General features: G+C 48.6%; 1 protein-coding gene across 3 annotated transcripts in view; it reads left to right on the top strand.

The window, feature by feature from the left end:
• Window positions 1-17,377, top strand: part of tinagl1 (tubulointerstitial nephritis antigen-like 1) — a 118,140-nt gene extending 100,763 nt beyond the window's left edge. For all 3 annotated transcript variants that reach the window (XM_080211431.1, XM_080211432.1, XM_080211430.1), the window contains exons 11-12: window positions 8,475-8,520; window positions 15,394-17,377. In XM_080211431.1, coding sequence (XP_080067557.1) covers window positions 8,475-8,520; window positions 15,394-15,534 — 187 coding nt within the window. In that variant the 3' untranslated portion in view covers window positions 15,535-17,377. The remainder of the gene's footprint in view (window positions 1-8,474; window positions 8,521-15,393) is intronic.
• The last annotated feature ends 3,079 nt before the right edge of the window (window positions 17,378-20,456 follow it).

Below are 20,456 nucleotides of genomic sequence, written 5' to 3'. Positions count from 1 at the left end.
TGCTGTGACAGTGTGACTGAGGTGTGACAGCGTGACTGAGGTGTGACAGCGTGACTGAGGTGTGACAGTGTGGCTGAGGTGTGACAGTGTGACTGTGCTGTGACAGCGTGACTGAGGTGTGACAGCGTGACTGAGGTGTGACAGTGTGACTGAGGTGTGACAGTGTGACTGTGCTGTGACAGTGTGGCTGAGGTGTGACAGCGTGACTGAGGTGTGACAGTGTGACTGTGCTGTGACAGCGTGACTGAGGTGTGACAGCGTGACTGAGGTGTGACAGTGTGACTGTGCTGTGTTAGCGTGATTGAGGTGTGACAGTGTGACTGAGGTGTGACAGTGTGGCTGAGGTGTGACAGTGTGACTGAGGTGTGACAGCGTGACTGAGGTGTGACAGTGTGACTGAGGTGTGACAGTGTGACTGTGCTGTGACAGTGTGACTGAGGTGTGACAGTGTGACTGAGGTGTGACAGTGTGACTGTGCTGTGACAGCGTGACTGAGGTGTGACAGCGTGACTGAGGTGTGACAGTGTGACTGTGCTGTGTTAGCGTGATTGAGGTGTGACAGTGTGACTGAGGTGTGACAGTGTGGCTGAGGTGTGACAGTGTGACTGAGGTGTGACAGCGTGACTGAGGTGTGACAGTGTGACTGTGCTGTGACAGTGTGACTGAGGTGTGACAGTGTGACTGAGGTGTGACAGTGTGACTGTGCTGTGACAGTGTGACTGAGGTGTGACAGTGTGACTGAGGTGTGACAGTGTGGCTGTGCTGTGACAGTGTGACTGAGGTGTGACAGTGTGACTGTGCTGTGTTAGCGTGATTGAGGTGTGACAGTGTGACTGAGGTGTGACAGTGTGGCTGAGGTGTGACAGTGTGACTGAGGTGTGACAGCGTGACTGAGGTGTGACAGTGTGACTGAGGTGTGACAGTGTGACTGTGCTGTGTTAGCGTGATTGAGGTGTGACAGTGTGACTGAGGTGTGACAGTGTGACTGAGGTGTGACAGCGTGACTGAGGTGTGACAGTGTGACTGTGCTGTGACAGTGTGACTGAGGTGTGACAGTGTGACTGAGGTGTGACAGTGTGACTGTGCTGTGACAGTGTGACTGAGGTGTGACAGTGTGACTGAGGTGTGACAGTGTGACTGTGCTGTGACAGTGTGACTGTGCTGTGTTAGCGTGATTGAGGTGTGACAGTGTGACTGAGGTGTGACAGTGTGGCTGAGGTGTGACAGTGTGACTGAGGTGTGACAGCGTGACTGAGGTGTGACAGTGTGACTGAGGTGCGACAGTGTGGCTGAGGTGTGACAGTGTGACTGCTGTGACAGTGTGACTGAGGTGTGACAGTGTGACTGTGCTGTGACAGTGTGACTGAGGTGTGACAGTGTGGCTGAGGTGTGACAGTGTGGCTGTGCTGTGACAGTGTGACTGAGGTGTGACAGTGTGACTGAGGTGTGACAGTGTGACTGTGCTGTGACAGTGTGACTGAGGTGTGACAGTGTGACTGAGGTGTGACAGTGTGGTAGAGGGTGACAGTGTGACTGTGCTGTGACAGTGTGACTGAGGTGTGACAGTGTGACTGAGGTGTGACAGCGTGACTGAGGTGTGACAGTGTGGTAGAGGGTGACAGTGTGACTGTGCTGTGACAGTGTGACTGAGGTGTGACAGTGTGGTAGAGGGTGACAGTGTGACTGTGCTGTGACAGTGTGACTGAGGTGTGACAGTGTGACTGAGGTGTGACAGTGTGACTGTGCTGTGACAGTTGTTCTAACTGATGGAATCCTGGCTAGGGATTTTCCGGAATCACTGACTGGTTCATGTATTGTTTCAGATTCCTGAATGGAATGTGCAGTGTGACCTCAGGGTGGGTGTCAGCCCCTTCCAGCTATTGTCACTGGGTGGAAAGTACATTCTGCTCACAATTCAGCTTCCCTCCTTACTGACTGAGTTCATGGAGTCGATGCTGGGGACAGAAAGCTGGGGCTGATGTTACTGGATTCAGTGCATACCCTGGGGCACGCTGATATCTCTTTGCAATATCTCGTGCACATTCAGCAAACGTTCAGGCAGTAGGGTGGCGGAGGATTTGTGTGTGAATGTCCCTCAGCCTGTTTCCTTCAGGAGAGTCGGACACTCGGAACGGCCTGTATGGAAGGTTTGGATTTCAGGCTGAGTTTGTCTGAGCAACGACCGGAGTCTCCTCCTTCATCTCCGGAATTAATCCGGACACTTCAACAATTCAAAACATTCCTGAGCTCTCTTCATTCCTGTTGGATGTTCACTGGCTGGGGAAGAGTTCCATTGGGAAAAACAGCTTCCTAACAACCACAATGTTAATGTGTGAGGCAGACGGAAAACTGGGGATTTCCACCTCTCCCAAGCAGGAAACGTGTGTCACCGCGCCTCCCCCACCCTCCACAACCCCCCAAACAGCAGGAATAGTGTATCACCGTGGCATCACTCTCACCTGACCTGCAAAGGTTCCAGGCTCAGGTCCCACTGCAGGGACTTGGCCACGAGCAGTACTGAGGGAGTGCCACACTGCAGGGCAGCACAATGGCGCAGTGGTTAGCACTGCTGCTTCACAGTGCCAGGGACCCGGGTTTGATTCCCGGCTCGGGACATTGTGTGGAGTTTGCATGTTCTCCCCATGACTACGTGGGTTTCCTCCAGGTGCTCCAGTTTCCTCCCACAGTCTGAAAGACGTGCTGGTTAGGTGATTGACCCAAACAGGCACCGTAATGTGGTGACGAAGGGAATTTCACAGTGACTTCATTGCAGCGTTAATATAAGCCTTACTTGTGACTAATAACTAAACTTTACTTTTTTAACTCTGCTGCCAGTGGTGCTATCTCTCCAATGAGATTGTGTCAGTGTCTGCCCTCTCACACCCCACAGCACTGTATTAAAGAGCAGGGGCCTTCTCCCCGGTCACCTGGCTGATATCTAAACACAGTAAGAAGTCTCACAACAGCGGCTTAAAGTGCAACAACTTTATTTGGTAGCAAAAGCCACTAGCTTTCGGAGTGCTGCTCCTTCATCAGGTGAGTGGGAGTTCTGTTCACAAACAGGGCACATAAAGACACCAACTCAATTTACAGAATAATGGTTGGAATGCGAGTCTTTACAGGTAATCAAGTCTTACAGGTACAGACAATATGAGTGGAGAGAGGGTTAAGCACAGGTTAAAGAGATGTGTATTGTCTCCAGACAGGACACTTAGTGAGATTTTGCAAGTTCAGGCAAGTCGTGGCTTGAAGGAACTTGACTATCAGTCTCTGCTCAGTGACTCTGCGCTGCCGTGTGTCATGAAGGTCGCCTTGGAGAATGCTTACCCAAAGATCAGAGGCCGAATTCCTGTGACCACTGAAGTGTTCCCCAACAGGAGGGGAACAGTCTTGCTTGGTGATTATCAAGTGATAATCAGCTATTTACCATTTATATAGATGATCTGGAGGAGGGAACCGAGTGCAGGATGTCGAAATTTGCTGATGACACCAAGATTGGTGGAAAGGCAAATTGTGCGGAGGGTGTGGAGAGTCTGCAGAAGGATCTAGATAGGCTGGGCGAATGGGCCAGGAAATGGCAAATGGAATTTAATGTTGGCAAGTGTGAGGTGGTCCACTTTGGTAGGAATAATGGTAGGAAGGACTATTACTTACGTGGCGAAAAACTGCAGCAGGCGACGGTGCAGAGGGACCTCGGGGTCCTTGTGCATGAGTCGCAAAAACCCAGCTTGCAGGTGCAGCAGGTGGTCAGGAAGGCGAATGGGATGCTGGCCTTCATAGCGAGGGGGATTGAATATAAAAGTAGGGAGGTCTTGCTGCAGCTGTATAGGGCATTGGTGAGGCCGCAGCTGGAGTACTGTGTGCAGTTTTGGGCGCCGCACCTACGCAAGGATATTTTGGCCCTGGAGGGAGTGCAGAGGAGGTTTACTAGGCTGATACCGGAGTTGAGGGGATTGAGCTATGAGGAGAGGCTGAATAAACTAGGCTTGTACTCGTTAGAGTTTAGAAGAATGAGGGGAGATCTCATTGAGACGTATAAGATGATGAATGGGATGGATAGGATAGAGGTGGAGAGACTCTTCCCGCTCAAAAAAGACAGTAGGACTAGGGGGCACAGCCTCAAGATAAAGGGGAGGCGGTTTAGAACGGAGTTGAGGAGGAACTTCTTCACTCAAAGGGTGGTGAATCTCTGGAATTCTCTGCCCGTTGAAGTGGTGGAGGCTGCCTCGCTAAATATTTTTAAGAAGCGGGTTGATGGGTTCTTGATAAGAGAGGGGATTAAGGGTTATGGGGAGAGGGCGGGAAAGTGGAACTGAGCCACAACAGATCAGCCATGATCTTATTGAATGGCGGGGCAGGCTCGAAGGGCTAGATGGCCTACTCCTGCTCCTATTTCTTATGTTCTTATGTTCTTAAGTGATGTTCATTCATCTGTTGTTATAGTGTCTGCATGGTCTCCCCAGTGTACCATGCTTCGGGACATCCTTTCCTGAAGCGTATCAGGCAGACAATGCTGGCCGAGTTACAAGAGTATGTACCGTGTACCTGGTGGATGGTGTTCACACGTGAAATGATGGCATCCGTGTCAATGATCCGGCACGTCCTGCAGAGGTTGCTGTGGCAGGGTTGTGTGGTCACTGTTCCCCTGAAGGCTGGGGAGTTTGCTGCGGACAATGGTCTGTTTGAGGTTGTGCGGTTGTCTGAAGGCGAGAAGTGGGGGTGTGGGGATGGCCCTGGCGAGATGTTCGTCTTCATCAATGATAAGTTGAAGGCTGCGGAGAAGATGTCGTAGCTTCTCCGCTCCGGGAGATGGGGATACTTTGCCGTCGCATCTCTCACATTCCTCAACCATCTCATACACCAGCTCGCCAGCAAACACCGCGTCCTGTAAACCAAAGTAGAGTTTATATTCTCAATTTGTGCTCAGGACTCAGACCAGCTGCGAAACTCTGCTAAGCAGATGAGACAACGGAACTACACCATCTACATGCACACCAAGAACAGGAAGCTTGAGAAACTCGGCATCACCACCAGCAGCAACTAAGTCATTGTCAACTTGTCGGACTACACGCTTCAACCAGATGAAATCGAAGTTCTCAGCCGAGGGCTCAATTTCTGCCCCAACACCAAAATGGACCCCATCAGTCTCGCAGCGGACACAGAGGAATTCATCAGGCGAATGAGGCTGCGGGAGTTCTTCCACAAACCCCGAGAGGCCAGCAGCGAACACAATGAGACAGCCGATGAACCAGAACAACCGACAGAGAGATCCGCAGTGCAGCAACCGAAGAGGAAAGAGTCAAATTGGACTCCTCCGGAAGGCCACTGCCCTTGACTGGACTTGTCTGCCCAAGTGTCAGGAGGTGCGTCAACACTAGATTCATCAGCCGCGCTCACAACACAGCCTCGAACATCACCCAAGCCCAACGCAACGCCACCCATGCTCTCAAGACCAACTGCAACATTGTCATCAAACCAGCAAAGGAGGGGCCATCGTCATACTGAACAGAACGGATTACTGTAAAGAAGTGTACCGACAACTAAACAATGAGGAACACTGCAGACAGTTACCCACAGATCTGACCAAAGAACACACCCATCAACTCAACAGACTGATCAAGACCTTTGATCCGGACCTTCAGAGCACCCTCCGTGCTCTCATTCCACGGACTCCCCGCATTGGAGATCTCTACTGCCTCCCAAAGATACACAAGGCAAACACACCTGGCCATCCCATCGTATCGGGCAATGGAACTCTGTGTGAGAACCTCTCCGGCTACGTCGAGGGCATCCTGAAACCCATTGTACAAAGAAACCCCCAGCTTTTGTCGTGACATTACGGACTTCCTACTGAAACTCAGCACACACGGAGCAGTTGAACCAGGGACACTCCTGGTCACAATGGATGTCTCGGCGCTCTACACCAACATCCCCCACAATGATGGCATTGCTGCGACTGCCTCAGTACTCAATGCCAACAACTGCCAATCTCTAGATGCAATTCTACAACTCATCTGCTTTATCCTGGACCACAATGTCTTCACCTTCAACAACCAGTTTTTCATCCAGACACACGGAACAGCCATGGGCACCAAATCTGCACCTCAATATGCCAACATCTTCGTGCAGACGTTCGAACAAGGCCTCTTCACCGCACAGGACCCCCAACCAATGCTACACACCAGATACATCGATGACATTTTCTTCCTTTGGCCTCATGGTGAACAATCACTGAAACAACTATATGATGACGTCAACAAGTTCCACCCCACCATCAGACTCACCATGGACTATTCTCCGGAATCGGTTGCATACTTGGACACACGCATCTCCATTAAGGACGGTCACCTCCGCACCTCACTGTACCGCAAGCCCACAGATAACCTCACGATGCTCCACTTCTCCAGCTTCCACCCTAAACATGTTAAAGAAGCCATCCCCTATGGACAAGCTCACCGTATACACAGGATTTGCTCAGATGAGGAGGATCACTACAGACACCTCCAGACCCTGAAAGATGCCCTCATAAGAACAGGATATGGCACTGACTCAACGATCGACAGTTCCGACACGCCACAGCGAAAAACCGCACCGATCTCCTCAGAAGACAAACATGGGATACGGTGGACAGAGTACCCTTCGTCGTCCAGTACTTCCCCACAGCGGAGAAGCTACGACATCTTCTCTGGAGTTTTCAACATGTCACTGATGAAGATGAACATCTCACCAGGGCCATCCCCATACCCCCACTTTTTGCCTTCAAACAACCACACAACCTCAAACAGACCATTGTCCGCAGCAAACTACCCAGCCTTCAGGGGAACAGTGACCACAACACCACACAACCCTGCCACAGCAACCTCTGCAAGACATGCCGGATCATCAACACGGATGCCATCATCTCACGTGAGAACACCATCCACCAGGTACACGGTACATACTCTTGCACTTGGCCAACGTTGTCTACCTGATACGCTGCAGGAAAGGATGTCCCGAGGCATGGTACATTGGGGAGACCATGCAGACGCTATGACAATGGATGAATGAACATCACTCAACAATCACCAGGCAAGAGTATTCTCTTCCTCTGGAGAACACTTCAGCGGTCACGGGCTCTTGGCCTCTGATCTTCAGGTAAGCGTTCTCCAAGTGGCTTCACGACACACAACAGTGCAGAGTCGCTGAGCAGAGACTGATACCCAAGTTCCGCACACACGAGGACAGTCTCACCCGGGATCGTGGGTTCATGTCACACTATCTGTAACCCCCACGACTTGCCTGGGTTTGCAACATCTCACTTACTGTACTGTCTGGAGACAATACACATCTCTTTAACCTGTGCTTAACCCTCTCTCCACTCACATTGTCTGTACCTTTAAGACTTGATTACCTGTAAAGACTCGCATTATTTTGGAAATTGAGTTTGTGTCTTTATATGCCCTGTTTGTGAACAAAACTCCCACTTACCTGTTGAAGGAGCAGCGTTCCGAAAACTAGTGGCTTTTGCTACCAAATAAACCTGTTGGATTTTAACCTGGTGTTGTGAGACTTCTTACAGCATTTACCCCAGTCCAGTGCCGGCATCTCCACATTTTGATATTTAACCCTCAGGCAGTCACTATTATGAAAACAGGTCATTATTAAATTGCTGTTTTTGCTTTATTTACTCGAAAGTCTTTACAATATTTTTTGGTTGTGCGAGACACCAAATAAACTCAGATAGCCATTGTCTCAGATGGCTGTGCAAAACTCTACCGTCCAACACCATCTTCATCAGGCACTTGTATAGATGGTCAGTCAGCCTGCCTGACTCTGGCAGGTTTGTGGTTTGGCCACTGGTGTTTGACCAGCTGACTGAGTGAACCCTGCTGAGTGAGGAGAGGAGACACTCAGGGATTAGTCTCAACCTTTCGTCAGTGGATCACGCTGGAAACGTCTGGGGCTTTGCTGCCATGGCTGGAATCTGTGTCCCTGCTGCCAAACTCTCCCTCACCTTCCCAAACCAGTGCAATAATCTGACACCCATCCCCTTTCCCTCATATCCCCAACCTCTGGGCATCCAGTGGGGCCTGTGGTTTCACCTGCCAGCCATGGATACTGTGGCTGAGGCCTGGTGAGTAAGATAACTAAGGAGCCTCAAACAGATTGGTAGCAAGCAGGGTGCTGTGAATTACCTGGGTATGGGACACACACCCACACACACACAAACGTTGTCCCCCCCACTCCCCCAGCTGGTTGGTGTTGCCTTTCCAAAGCTGTGTTCACAGTCTGATGGGGAGTAACTCACTCAGTCTGTGAATGGGTTCCCCAGACTCCCACCAAACAAGGGAAGCTTAAGCGGAGTCCACCATACAGGTGCTGCCTTTCAGATTTTCTGGACTGTTCCACAGGCAGTGAATGTTTGAAAGGAATATTGTTTCTGACTAATAATTCAGCAATTAAAACACGGACTCTTTGTGTTTTGTTGTTTGTAGGTGGGGTGAAGAGCAAGGATATGACGGACGGATTCGCAAATACTGGGTATGTACACACACGTACCCCTTCTATAAACCACTGACACTGTACCATGCCCACATACACACACACTGTAACATACACACACACCCTCTACACTGTCCCCCATCAAACACTCCCAGGACAGGTACAGCACGGGGTTAGATACAGAGTAAAGCTCCGTCTACACTGTCCCCATCAAACACTCCCAGGACAGGTACGGCATGGGGTTAGATACAGAGTAAAGCTCCCTCTACACTGTCCCCATCAAACACTCCCAGGACAGGTACAGCACGGCGTTAGATACAGAGTAAAGCTCCCTCTACACTGTCCCCCCATCAAACACTCCCAGGACAGGTACAGCACGGGGTTAGATACAGAGTAAAGCTCCCTCTACACTGACCCCATCAAACACTCCCAGGACAGGTACAGCACGGGGTCAGATACAGAGTAAAGCTCCCTCTACACTGTCCTCCATCAAACACTCCAAGGACAGGTACAGCACGGGGTTAGATACAGAGTAAAGCTCCCTCTACACTGACCCCATCAAACACTCCCAGGACAGGTACAGCACGGGGTCAGATACAGAGTAAAGCTCCCTCTACACTGACCCCATCAAACACTCCCAGGACAGGTACAGCACAGGGTCAGATACAGAGTAAAGCTCCCTCTACACTGCTCCCCCATCAAACACTCCCAGGACAGGTACAGCATGAGGTTAGATACAGAGTAAAGCTCCCTCTACACTGTCCCCATCAAACACTCCCAGGACAGGTACAGCACGGGGTTAGATACAGAGTAAAGCTCCCTCTACACTGTCCCCCATCAAACACTCCCAGGACAGGTACAGCACGGGGTTAGATACAGAGTAAAGCTCCCTCTACACTGTCCCTATCAAACACTCCCAGGACAGGTACAGCACGGGGTTAGATACAGAGTAAAGCTCCCTCTACACTGTCCCCCCATCAAACACTCCCAGGACAGGTACAGCACAGGGTTAGATACAGAGTAAAGCTCCCTCTACACTGTCCCCCATCAAACACTCCCAGGACAGGTACAGCACGGGGTTAGATACAGAGTAAAGCTCCCTCTACACTGTCCCCATCAAACACTCCCAGGACAGGTACAGCATGGGGTTAGATACAGAGTAAAGCTCCCTCTACACTGTCCCCATCAAACACTCCCAGGACAGGTACAGCACGGGGTTAGATACAGAGTAAAGCTCCCTCTACACTGTCCCCATCAAACACTCCCAGGACAGGTACAGCACGGGGTTAGATACAGAGTAAAGCTCCCTCTACACTGTCCCCCATCAAACACTCCCAGGACAGGTACAGCACGGGGTTAGATACAGAGTAAAGCCCCCTCTACACTGTCCCCCATCAAACACTCCCAGGACAGGTACAGCACGGGGTTAGATACAGAGTAAAGCTCCCTCTACACTGTCCCCCATCAAACACTCCCAGGACAGGTACAGCACGGGGTTAGATACAGAGTAAAGCTCCCTCTACACTATCCCCCATCAAACACTCCCAGGACAGGTACAGCACGGGGTTAGATACAGAGTAAAGCTCCCTCTACACTGTCCCCATCAAACACTCCCAGGACAGGTACAGCACGGGGTTAGATACAGAGTAAAGCTCCCTCTACACTGTCCCCCATCAAACACTCCCAGAACAGGTACAGTACGGGGTTAGATACAGAGTAAAGCTCCCTCTACACTGTCCCTCCATCAAACTCCCCCAGGACAGGTACAGCACGGGGTTAGATACAGAGTAAAGCTCCCTCTACACTCTCCCCATCAAACACTCCCAGGACAGGTACAGCACGGGGTTAGATACAGAGTAAAGCTCCCTCTACACTGTCCCTCCATCAAACACTCCCAGGACAGGTACAGCACGGGGTTAGATACAGAGTAAAGCTCCCTCTACACTGTCCCTCCATCAAACACTCCCAGGACAGGTACAGCACGGGGTTAGATACAGAGTAAAGCTCCCTCTACACTGTCCCTCCATCAAACACTCCCAGGACAGGTACAGCACGGGGTTAGATACAGAGTAAAGCTCCCTCTACACTGTCCCTCCATCAAACACTCCCAGGACAGGTACAGCACAGGGTTAGATACAGAGTAAAGCTCCCTCTACACTGTCCGCCCATCAAACACTCCCAGGACAGGTACAGCACGGGGTTAGATACAGAGTAAAGCTCCCTCTACACTGTCCCCCATCAAACACTCCCAGGACAGGTACAGCACAGGGTTAGATACAGAGTAAAGCTCCCTCTACACTGTCCGCCCATCAAACACTCCCAGGACAGGTACAGCACAGGGTTAGATACAGAGTAAAGCTCCCTCTACACTGTCCGCCCATCAAACACTCCCAGGACAGGTACAGCACGGGGTTAGATACAGAGTAAAGCTCCCTCTACACTGTCCGCCCATCAAACACTCCCAGGACAGGTACAGCACGGGGTTTGATACAGAGTAAAGCTCCCTCTACACTGTCCCCCATCAAACACTCCCAGGACAGGTACAGCACGGGGTTAGATACAGAGTAAAGCTCCCTCTACACTGTCCCCCCATCAAACACTCCCAGGACAGGTACAGCACGGGGTTAGATACAGAGTAAAGCTCCCTCTACACTGTCCCCCCATCAAACACTCCCAGGACAGGTACAGCACGGGGTTAGATACAGAGTAAAGCTCCCTCTACACTGTCCCCCCATCAAACACTCCCAGGACAGGTACAGCACGGGGTTAGATACAGAGTAAAGCTCCCTCTACACTGTCCCCCCATCAAACACTCCCAGGACAGGTACAGCACGGGGTTAGATACAGAGTAAAGCTCCCTCTACACTGTCCCTATCAAACACTCCCAGGACAGGTACAGCACGGGGTTAGATACAGAGTAAAGCTCCCTCTACACTGTCCCCCATCAAACACTCCCAGGACAGGTACAGCACGGGGTTAGATACAGAGTAAAGCTCCCTCTACACTGTCCCCCCATCAAACACCCCCAGGACAGGTACAGCACGGGGTTAGATACAGAGTAAAGCTCCCTCTACACTGTCCCCATCAAACACTCCCTCATCCTGGGAACTATTCTGCAGATCCTCTCAAAGACCATCACATCCTTTCCAAAGTGGTGACCAGAATCGAACCAATGCTTTTGCTGTGACCTAAGCAGAGCTTATTGAACGTTCAGTATAACCTCCCTGTGTTTGTAAACTCCTGTTTATGAAGCCCAACATCTGCTTTGCTCTGCTGAGCCTCTCTCAATATGTTGTGATGTTGTGCCCCCTTCAAAGATTGATGCAAATACATTGCCTTATTGTATATGATGCAAATACATTGCCTTATTGTATATGATGCAAATACATTGCCTTATTGTATATGATGCAAATACATTGCCTTATTGTATATGATGCAAATACATTGCCTTATTGTGTATGCCCCTATGGACTAAGGGTGCACAAAGAACCATGGGGTAGGCTTGATAACTTGAACATTGGGAGCTCTTTATTGTTGGTGTGCACTGTTCCACACTCTGACCTAAGACTGCACAACCAGATCCCACACTGGGAAAAACTAATTCCCCAGGGGTCATCTGACCCACATTCTAAAGGGGCAGTCCACAACCCAAAACTCAACATACATTTATATGTATATATATATATATATATATTAGTCCGCACACTCTTTAGAACTGTGACTAGGTCTACATTGCCTCTCTCCACCCTTTGAGTAAAAATACGTCACCTCAAACTCCTGTGTTCAATTCTATCTGATCCTATCTGTCTATTCCTGTTACAATCCATTGCTATCATCCTCACTGTTAGATACTCCTCCACGTTTGGTATCATTAGCAAATTTAGAAGTTTTACTCTGTATTCCATTATCCAAGTCAGTTAGATTCTAAACAAGCAATGATGCCAGCCCTGACCATTGGTGAACATCACTGTTTACCCTGCCCCGTTCTGAAAAATGACCCTTTCCCATGGCTCACAGCTGTCAGACCTTCAAACAAACTTTTATCCAATTGGACACTGACCGTCCTGTTCGATGTGTTGCAATTTGGTTAAGCAGCCTCTGATTGATATCTTCTTAAATTCTAAATAAATAACATCTACTATATTCCCTTCAGCAAATTTCCCTACAACTAATCAGATTAGTCAAAGATGATCTGCTTAATACAAACACAACTCCATGTCTCACATAATAGACTACGATGCAAGTTAAAGCACATAGGATTGCAAGTAGTGTCTGGAGATAGAAAGCTGGTTAGCAGACCAGAAGCAAATCATTGCCATAAATGGTTCTTTTCTGATTGGCAGTCAGTCAGTGGGGTTCTGCAGGGATCTGTGCTGGGACCCCACTATTCACATTATATATTAATGATTTGGAAGAGGGAACTGAATGTACTTTTTCCAAATCTGCAGATGATACAAAGTTGGGTGGGAGGGTGAGCTGTGAGGAGGATGCAGAGATGTTTCAGTGTGACTTGGACAGGGTGAGTGTGTGGGCAGCTGAGTGGCAGATGCAGTATAATGTCAATAAATGTGAGGTTATCCACTTTGGTAGCAATAATAGGAAGACATTATTACTGGAATGGGTGTAAATTGAGAGACATGATACCCAGCGAGACCCTGTGTCCTTGTGCACTAAAGAACAAAAAAAACAAAGAAAATTACAGCACAGGAACAGGCTCTTCAGCCCTCCGAGCCTGCACCGACCATGCTGCCCGACTGAACTAAAACCCCCTACCCTTCCAGAGACCGTATCCCTCCATTCCCATCCTATTCATGTATTTTTCAAGATGCCCCTTAAAATTCACTACCGTATCCATTTCCACTACCTCCCCCCGCAACGAGTTCCAGACACCCACCACCCTCTGTATAAAAAAATCTGCCTCGTACATCTCCTTTAAACCTTACCCCTCGCACCTTAAACCTATGCTCCCGAGTAACTGACTCTTCCACCCGGGGAAAAAGCTTCTGACTGTCCACTCTGTCCATGCCTCTCATAATCTTGTAGACTTCTATCAGGTTCACCTCCTCAACCTCTGTCACTTCAGTGAGACAAAATCTACCCAACGACAAGGTAGATTCAGAAAGAATATTCCTGAAGATGGGGTGTCCAGAGTCATAGTTTGAAGATAAGGGGTAGAACTGAGTGAGGAGGAAGTTCTTCACCCAGAGGGTGGTGAATGTGTGGAATTCACTACCCCAGAATGTAATTAAAGTCAAAATGTGGTGTGATTTTAAGAATAAATTAGATATAGCTCTTGGGGCTAAAGGATGAAGGGATATTGCGGGGGGGGGGGGGGGGGTGGCAGCGGCATCAAGATATTGAACTTGATGATCAGCCATGATCAAAATGAATGGCGGAGCAGGCTCAAAGGGCCAAATGGCCTTGCCTGCTTCTAGTTTCTATGTTTCTAAGTGCTAGGCAATGGCTATCTCCAACAAGAGAGGATCAAACCATTGCCCCTTGATATTCAATGAGATGACCATCACTGAATCCCCCACTATTTGTTTCATGGGATTTGGACATCACAAAAATGCCTTCTGAAATAGATGGCAGTTAAAGAGACAATCACGTCACTGTGGCTCTGGAGTCACATGTAAGCTAGACCAGGTAAGGACAGCAGATTTCCTTCCCTAAAGGATGTTAGTGAACCAGAGGGGATTGTATGGTCCAGATTTTAATTCCAGATTTTATTCAATTCAAGTTTCACCATCTGCCATGATGGGATTTGAATTCTGTTCCCCAGATCATGCCCTGGGTCTCTGGATTACTAATCAAATGACATTACCATTATTGGTGTTAACAAATTGTCCCGACATTAGGCGTCCCTCAATCTGGTTAGAACTCTCTAAATTTGCACACCTTTATTGTGGAGTCCAATAGGCGTAGACAAAGGTCAGAGGTAGAAGAGGGCACTCACTGAATGTTAAAATGGCGGCTCGGCTTGTCGGGCCGAAGGACCTGTTTCCTGTGCTGTGTTGTTCTTTGTTCTTTGTACCACTGTACCACCATATCCACTGACTCTCAAAAATCTGTCCACTTGGACTGGTGCTGAAATACTCTCCACTTGCCTGGGTGAGTGCAGTTCCAACAATACTCAAGAAGGTCAACACCATCCAGGAAAAAGCAGCCCATTTGACTGACACCACTTCTACCAACATCCACTCCCTCCACCACATGTGCTCAGTAGCAGCAGTGTCTACAAGATGCACTGCAGGAACTCATCAAAGCTCCTTCAACAGAACCTTTCAAAGCTGTGATCGCCACAACACAGAAGGACAAGGGCAGCAGATATATGGGAACAACACCACCTGCAAGTTCCCCTCCAAGCCCCACACCGTCCTGACTTGGAAATATATCACCGTTCTTTCACTGTTGCTGGGTCAAAATCCTGAAACTCCCTCCCTAACTGCACTGTGAGTGTACCTACACCCACATGGACTACAGAGGTTCAAGAAAATGGCCAACCACTGTCTTCTCAAGGACAGTTAGGAATGGGCAGCTAATGCTGGCTTAACTAGTGATGCCCAAATCCCATGAAATCATTTTTAATATCCTTTTAATTCTGGGACAGTTTGTTAGTTTTGTTTCTGCTTGGTGTCCACATGGATACAGGGCCCAGTTGAGATTGGCTGACTGGGAAACTGCCCCAGGATTTCCTTCAGACCCAGGATATCCAAAGCCACTTGTAGATCCCTCGCCCAATAAAAACCTGAACGGACCAAACAGCTGACCTCCCTTGGACCTCCCCTAACATGAGGGAGGAAAGAACATGTTGTAGGGTGGGTGGGGTTGGGGTGTTGCTGAGAGAGTCGGAGCTACATGTTGCAGTGTTTTCCCTCTCCCCTAATCTCTTTCTCTTTCTCCCTCTTCCAGATCGCTGCTAACTCCTGGGGAAGGGGCTGGGGTGAGAATGGTTACTTCAAGATAGCTCGGGGTGAGAACGAGTGTGACATCGAAACCTTCATCCTGGGTAGCTGGGGACGAGTGACCATGGAGGACATGCATCACAAATGAGAGCCCAGCACCCTGGCTGTGACACAGGAGATAGTGAAGGCTCAGTCTGGAGGAGGCTCCCTTCATCACCTATTCCTCAGTCTGCACTGCTCTTTTATTCAACCAATCAGCCATGTTCAGTGGATTTTCATCAGCGTGTTAGATGGTGTCTGGTATCATACACCAGGATAAAGCCAGTGCCTTAGCCAGAGAACCTCACATGTTGTGAAAAGAGTTCATTTCTATGTGGACACACTCCAGGGAACGCCGTTACACAGAGTTTATAACAACAAAGAGGTCAAAGCCAATGAGTGCCAAGTTGGCTGGTGTGATTGGGCCATGCGAGAAGGCCACTGATAACCCTGGCAACTGACAACAACACAGCACAAGAGAGGAAATTCTGTCAGTCACTAATGCCGTACCGTTAACCAGAGCGGGAGCGTCGCACGTACAGATCTTCTTCCCTCCTTGGCTGGACCTATTAACGATGGGAGATTCTCATTGGTTTAGGGGCATGGCTCAATGCAATGGAAACTGTAACACAAAACCATAAGGAATGCTGGGAAATAGTGAGGGTATCCAAATGGTCACTTCCTCTGATGGTAACCTCCCTCAGAGCAAGGTCTCAGATTCAAATCTGGAATTTGCACTGACTTCACACTCGTGAGCAATTACAATACCTTTGATACACACCATTTCACACTAAGATATGGACCCTAATACCAACTGTGCCTTACACATGTACATACATGTTATTGAATATTTTAACTGAGTCAATGATAGGTTTGATTTACACATCGGGCAGATTGGAGAATCGTTGCATTTCATTTACAGTCTTAAATTAAAGCCAAGTTAGTATGTTAATATGTGCCAAATAGCCAAGTTAATATGTGCAAAATGAGGCACATATTTTCACCCAAAGGTTGGAGGAAATTTGGAACTGGCTCCTCCACAAGGCTGTGCATTCAGACAGTCAACTCTCCAAAACTAATAGGGATAGATTTTTAAAACAAAAACAAGTGCAGGAAGTATTTGACAACATCTGTGGAAACAAACATAATTAATGTTTCAAGTCAAATATAATGTCTTCATTCTAATTGAATGGATGAACGGGTTCAGGAGGCTGAATGGCCTCGTCCTGTGCCTGTTTGACAGGTTTGAGGGACTGAATAACTTCTCCTGCTCCTATGTGACTGAATCTACTTTAAGAGATTCAGACAGGAAAGGGGAATTACTGGAATGATACCACAGGTGAGTTAGCGTGGAGAGACTGGATTATTCTCCATAGCACAGAGAAGATTAAGAAGGAGATTTAATTAAGGCATTCCAAATTGTGAGGGATTTAGATGGTGTAATGAGTGGGAACTGTATCCAGTAGCAGGAGGTTTGTTAAGTAGACAGTACAGATTGAAGGTGATAAAGGAGATGAGCAGTTGGTGTGAGCTAGAACACACTGCCTGAAAGGGTGGTGGAAGCAGATTAAGTTTCAAAAGTGAATTGGATAAATCTTTGAAAAGAAAAATCTGCAGGATGAGGAGGAAAGAGCCAGAGAGTGGATCTGATTGGATAATCTGTTCAAAAAGCTGGCACAGGTACAATGGGTCAAATGGCCTTCTTCCCTGTGATACCATTCTCTGGCAGATCACCATTATTTGTGCCAAAGTCTAGTTTGAATTCCAGGTTCCAGAGGGGGTGAGATTTGGTCTCTAACTGTTCCCAGTGTCTGTCACCTCAACTTCTTCATTGTCGCTCGGTTTCTACACTGTCAGGTTTATATATTTTTATCGCCTCTCTGAAACTTTGGTCTGACTGATTAAATATCTATTTCTATTATAAATGTCCAAATAAAAACACGCAGTCGAAATGGTGGTTGCTTTTCCATGTGTGTGTGTTTGTGTGTACGAGAGAGTGCATGTGTGTGTCTGTGTGTGTGTTGCTCTGTGCATGTGCGGAGTGTGCACATGCAGGATATGCGTGCATGCGGTGTTTGTGTGGTGTGTGCGCAGTGTGTTGCGGTGTGTGTGTGTGGGGGGTGGATTTCATGTGAGGTATGCATGTGTGGGGTGTGCTTGCGTGTGGTGTGTGTTGCAGTTTGCGAGTTAGGTGTGTGTATGTGGAGACAATGCGTGTCAGGTGTGTGTGTGGGGTGTGCATGTGTGGGGTATGCATGCGTGTGGAACGTGTTGTGGTATATGTGTGGCTGCATGTGAGATGTGCATGGATGAGGTGTGCATGCGTGCGGTGTGTGTGAACGGAGTGTGCGTGTGAGATGTGCATGTGGGATGTGTATGCATGCAGTGTGTGTGCACGGAGTGTGTATGCATGCAGTGTGTGTGCACGGAGTGTGTATGCATGCAGTGTGTGTGCACGGAGTGTGTATGCATGCAGTGTGTGTGCACGGAGTGTGTATGCATGCAGTGTGTGTGCGCGGAGTGTGTATGCATGCAGTGTGTGTGCACGGAGTGTGTATGCATGCAGTGTGTGTGCGCGGAGTGTGTATGCATGCAGTGTGTGTGCGCGGAGTGTGTATGCATGCAGTGTGTGTGCGTGGAGTGTGTATGCATGCAGTGTGTGCGCGCGGAGTGTGTATGCATGCAGCATGTGTGCTCTGAGTGTGTATGCATGCAGTGTGTGCGCACAGAGTGTGTATGCATGCAGTGTGTGTGCGCAGAGTGTGTATGCATGCAGCGTGTGTGCTCTGAGTGTGTATGCATGCAGTGTGTGCGTGCGGAGTGTGAATGCATGCGGTGTGTGTGCTCTGAGTGTGTATGCATGCAGTGTGTGCGTGCGGAGTGTGTATGCACGCAGTGTGTGTGCTCTGAGTGTGTATGCACGCAGTGTGTGTGCTCTGAGTGTGTATGCACGCAGTGTGTGTGCTCTGAGTGTGTATGCACGCAGTGTGTGTGCTCTGAGTGTGTATGCACGCAGTGTGTGTGCTCTGAGTGTGTATGCATGCAGTGTGTGCGTGCGGAGTGTGTATGCACGCAGTGTGTGTGCTCTGAGTGTGTATGCACGCAGTGTGTGTGCTCTGAGTGTGTATGCATGCAGTGTGTGTGCTGTGGTGTGCATGCCTGTATGATTTGCAGCATTGTGAATGGATGAGTGGATCTGGGGGGAATGGGTGATTGGGACTCTGATAAATGGAGATTGTGGGACAGCAGTGCTGTGGAATGAGACTGACAGAGACAGCATGACATTTCCAAAGGTGAGAACAGAAAGAACAAATGGTTTGAGACAAGACAGAGGAGATGGGAAATCAATCCTGGTCTAGCCAGCCATACCCACATATATAAAAAAACAGAAGAATGTGCTTGACTAACTTGAGTGAATGTTTTGAGCAAGTTACTAGGAGAATTGATGAGGGCAATGCAAGTGATGTGATCTATATGGATTTTAACAAAGCTTTTGACTTGTTAAAAAAAAAACCCATTGGATTGAGGGGAACATAACAAGCTGGATATAAAGTTGGCTCAGTGACAGGAAACAAAGACTAATTCTTAATGGGTCTTTCTTGACTGGGTTCAGGGCTCAATGCTGATATATTAATAGTCTGGATATAAAACGTAGGAAGAATGATCGAGAGGTTTGAGATGACACAGTAATTGGCCACAAGGTTGATCAGATGATTGTTGTGGACCGCAGGAAGATGTCAGTGGAATTCTCAGGTGGGCAGGAAAGTGGCAAACAGAATTCCATCCAGGGAAATATGAGGTGAGGTATTTGGGGAGGTCACACAAGGAAAAGAATTACACAATAAATGGGAGTACACAGAGAGGTGTAGATGGGGCAGTGTTCCAAAAGCTCGTGCTACCAAATAAACCTGTTGGACTTTAACCTGGTGTTGGGAGACTTCTTACTGAGACATGTAGAGGAAGTGAGAGGCCTTGGAGTGAATATCCACAGATTCCTGAAGGTGGCAGGACAAGGTTAAGAAGGCAAGTGGAATCCTCTCATTTATTAGCCAAGATGTAGAATATATGAGCAGGAAGGTTATGCTGGAACAATATAAAACATTAGTCAGGCCAACATGAGTTGTGTGAGCAATTCTGGTCCGCTATGAACAGAAAGGATACATTTATATTAGACAGGGTTCAGAGGAGAGGACTGGAATATTACAGCTATCAGGAAAGATTGGAGAGACAGGGGTTCTCCTTGGAACAAAGGAGGCTGACGGGAGATTTATTTGAGATGTAGAAGATTGTGAGGAGCCTGGGTAGAGTGGATGGCAAGGGCTACTTACATTGGCAGAGAGGTCAGTAATCTTTCTTTAATAGGCTATTGGCTGTGGGGTTGCAGAGTGTGGCCCAGTCTCACAGGGCATTTGCTGAGGCCATTAAGAGGTGACCCCTGACCCAAGTGGCCATCAGAGGGCTCGACCACAATGGGTGGAACGTAGGTGGTTCTCCAGGACTGGCAGTGCCAGGTGACGCTGGAGCTTCTGAACATAAGAACATTAAGAACATAAGAAATAGGAGCAGGAGTAGGCCATCTAGCCCTTCGAGCCTGCTCCGCCATTCAATAAGATCGTGGCTGATCTGAAGTGGATCAGTTCCACTTTCCCACTTTCTCCCCATAACCCTTAATTCCCTTGTCTATCAGAAACCTATCTACCCGTGACTTAAATATATTCAGCGAGGCAGCCTCCACCACTTCAACGGGCAGAGAATTCCAGAGATTCACCACCCTTTGAGTGAAGAAGTTCCTCCTCAACTCCGATCTAAACTGCACCCCCCCACCTTATTTTGAGGCTGTGTCCTCTAGTCCTGCTGTCCTTTCTAAGCAGGAAGAATCTCTCTACTTCTACCCTATCCATCCCCTTCATTATCTTATATGTCTCTATAAGATCCCCCCTCATCCTTCTAAACTCCAGTGAGTACAGACCCAGTCTATTTAGTCTCTCTTCATAGTCCAACCCCCTCATCTCCGGTATCAGCCGAGTGAAC

Source organism: Carcharhinus amblyrhynchos, chromosome 24 (assembly GCF_965287045.1).
Source record: "Carcharhinus amblyrhynchos chromosome 24, sCarAmb.v2.hapA, whole genome shotgun sequence".
NCBI lineage: Eukaryota > Metazoa > Chordata > Chondrichthyes > Carcharhiniformes > Carcharhinidae > Carcharhinus > Carcharhinus amblyrhynchos.
This window is presented reverse-complemented; position numbering and strand designations above follow the sequence as displayed.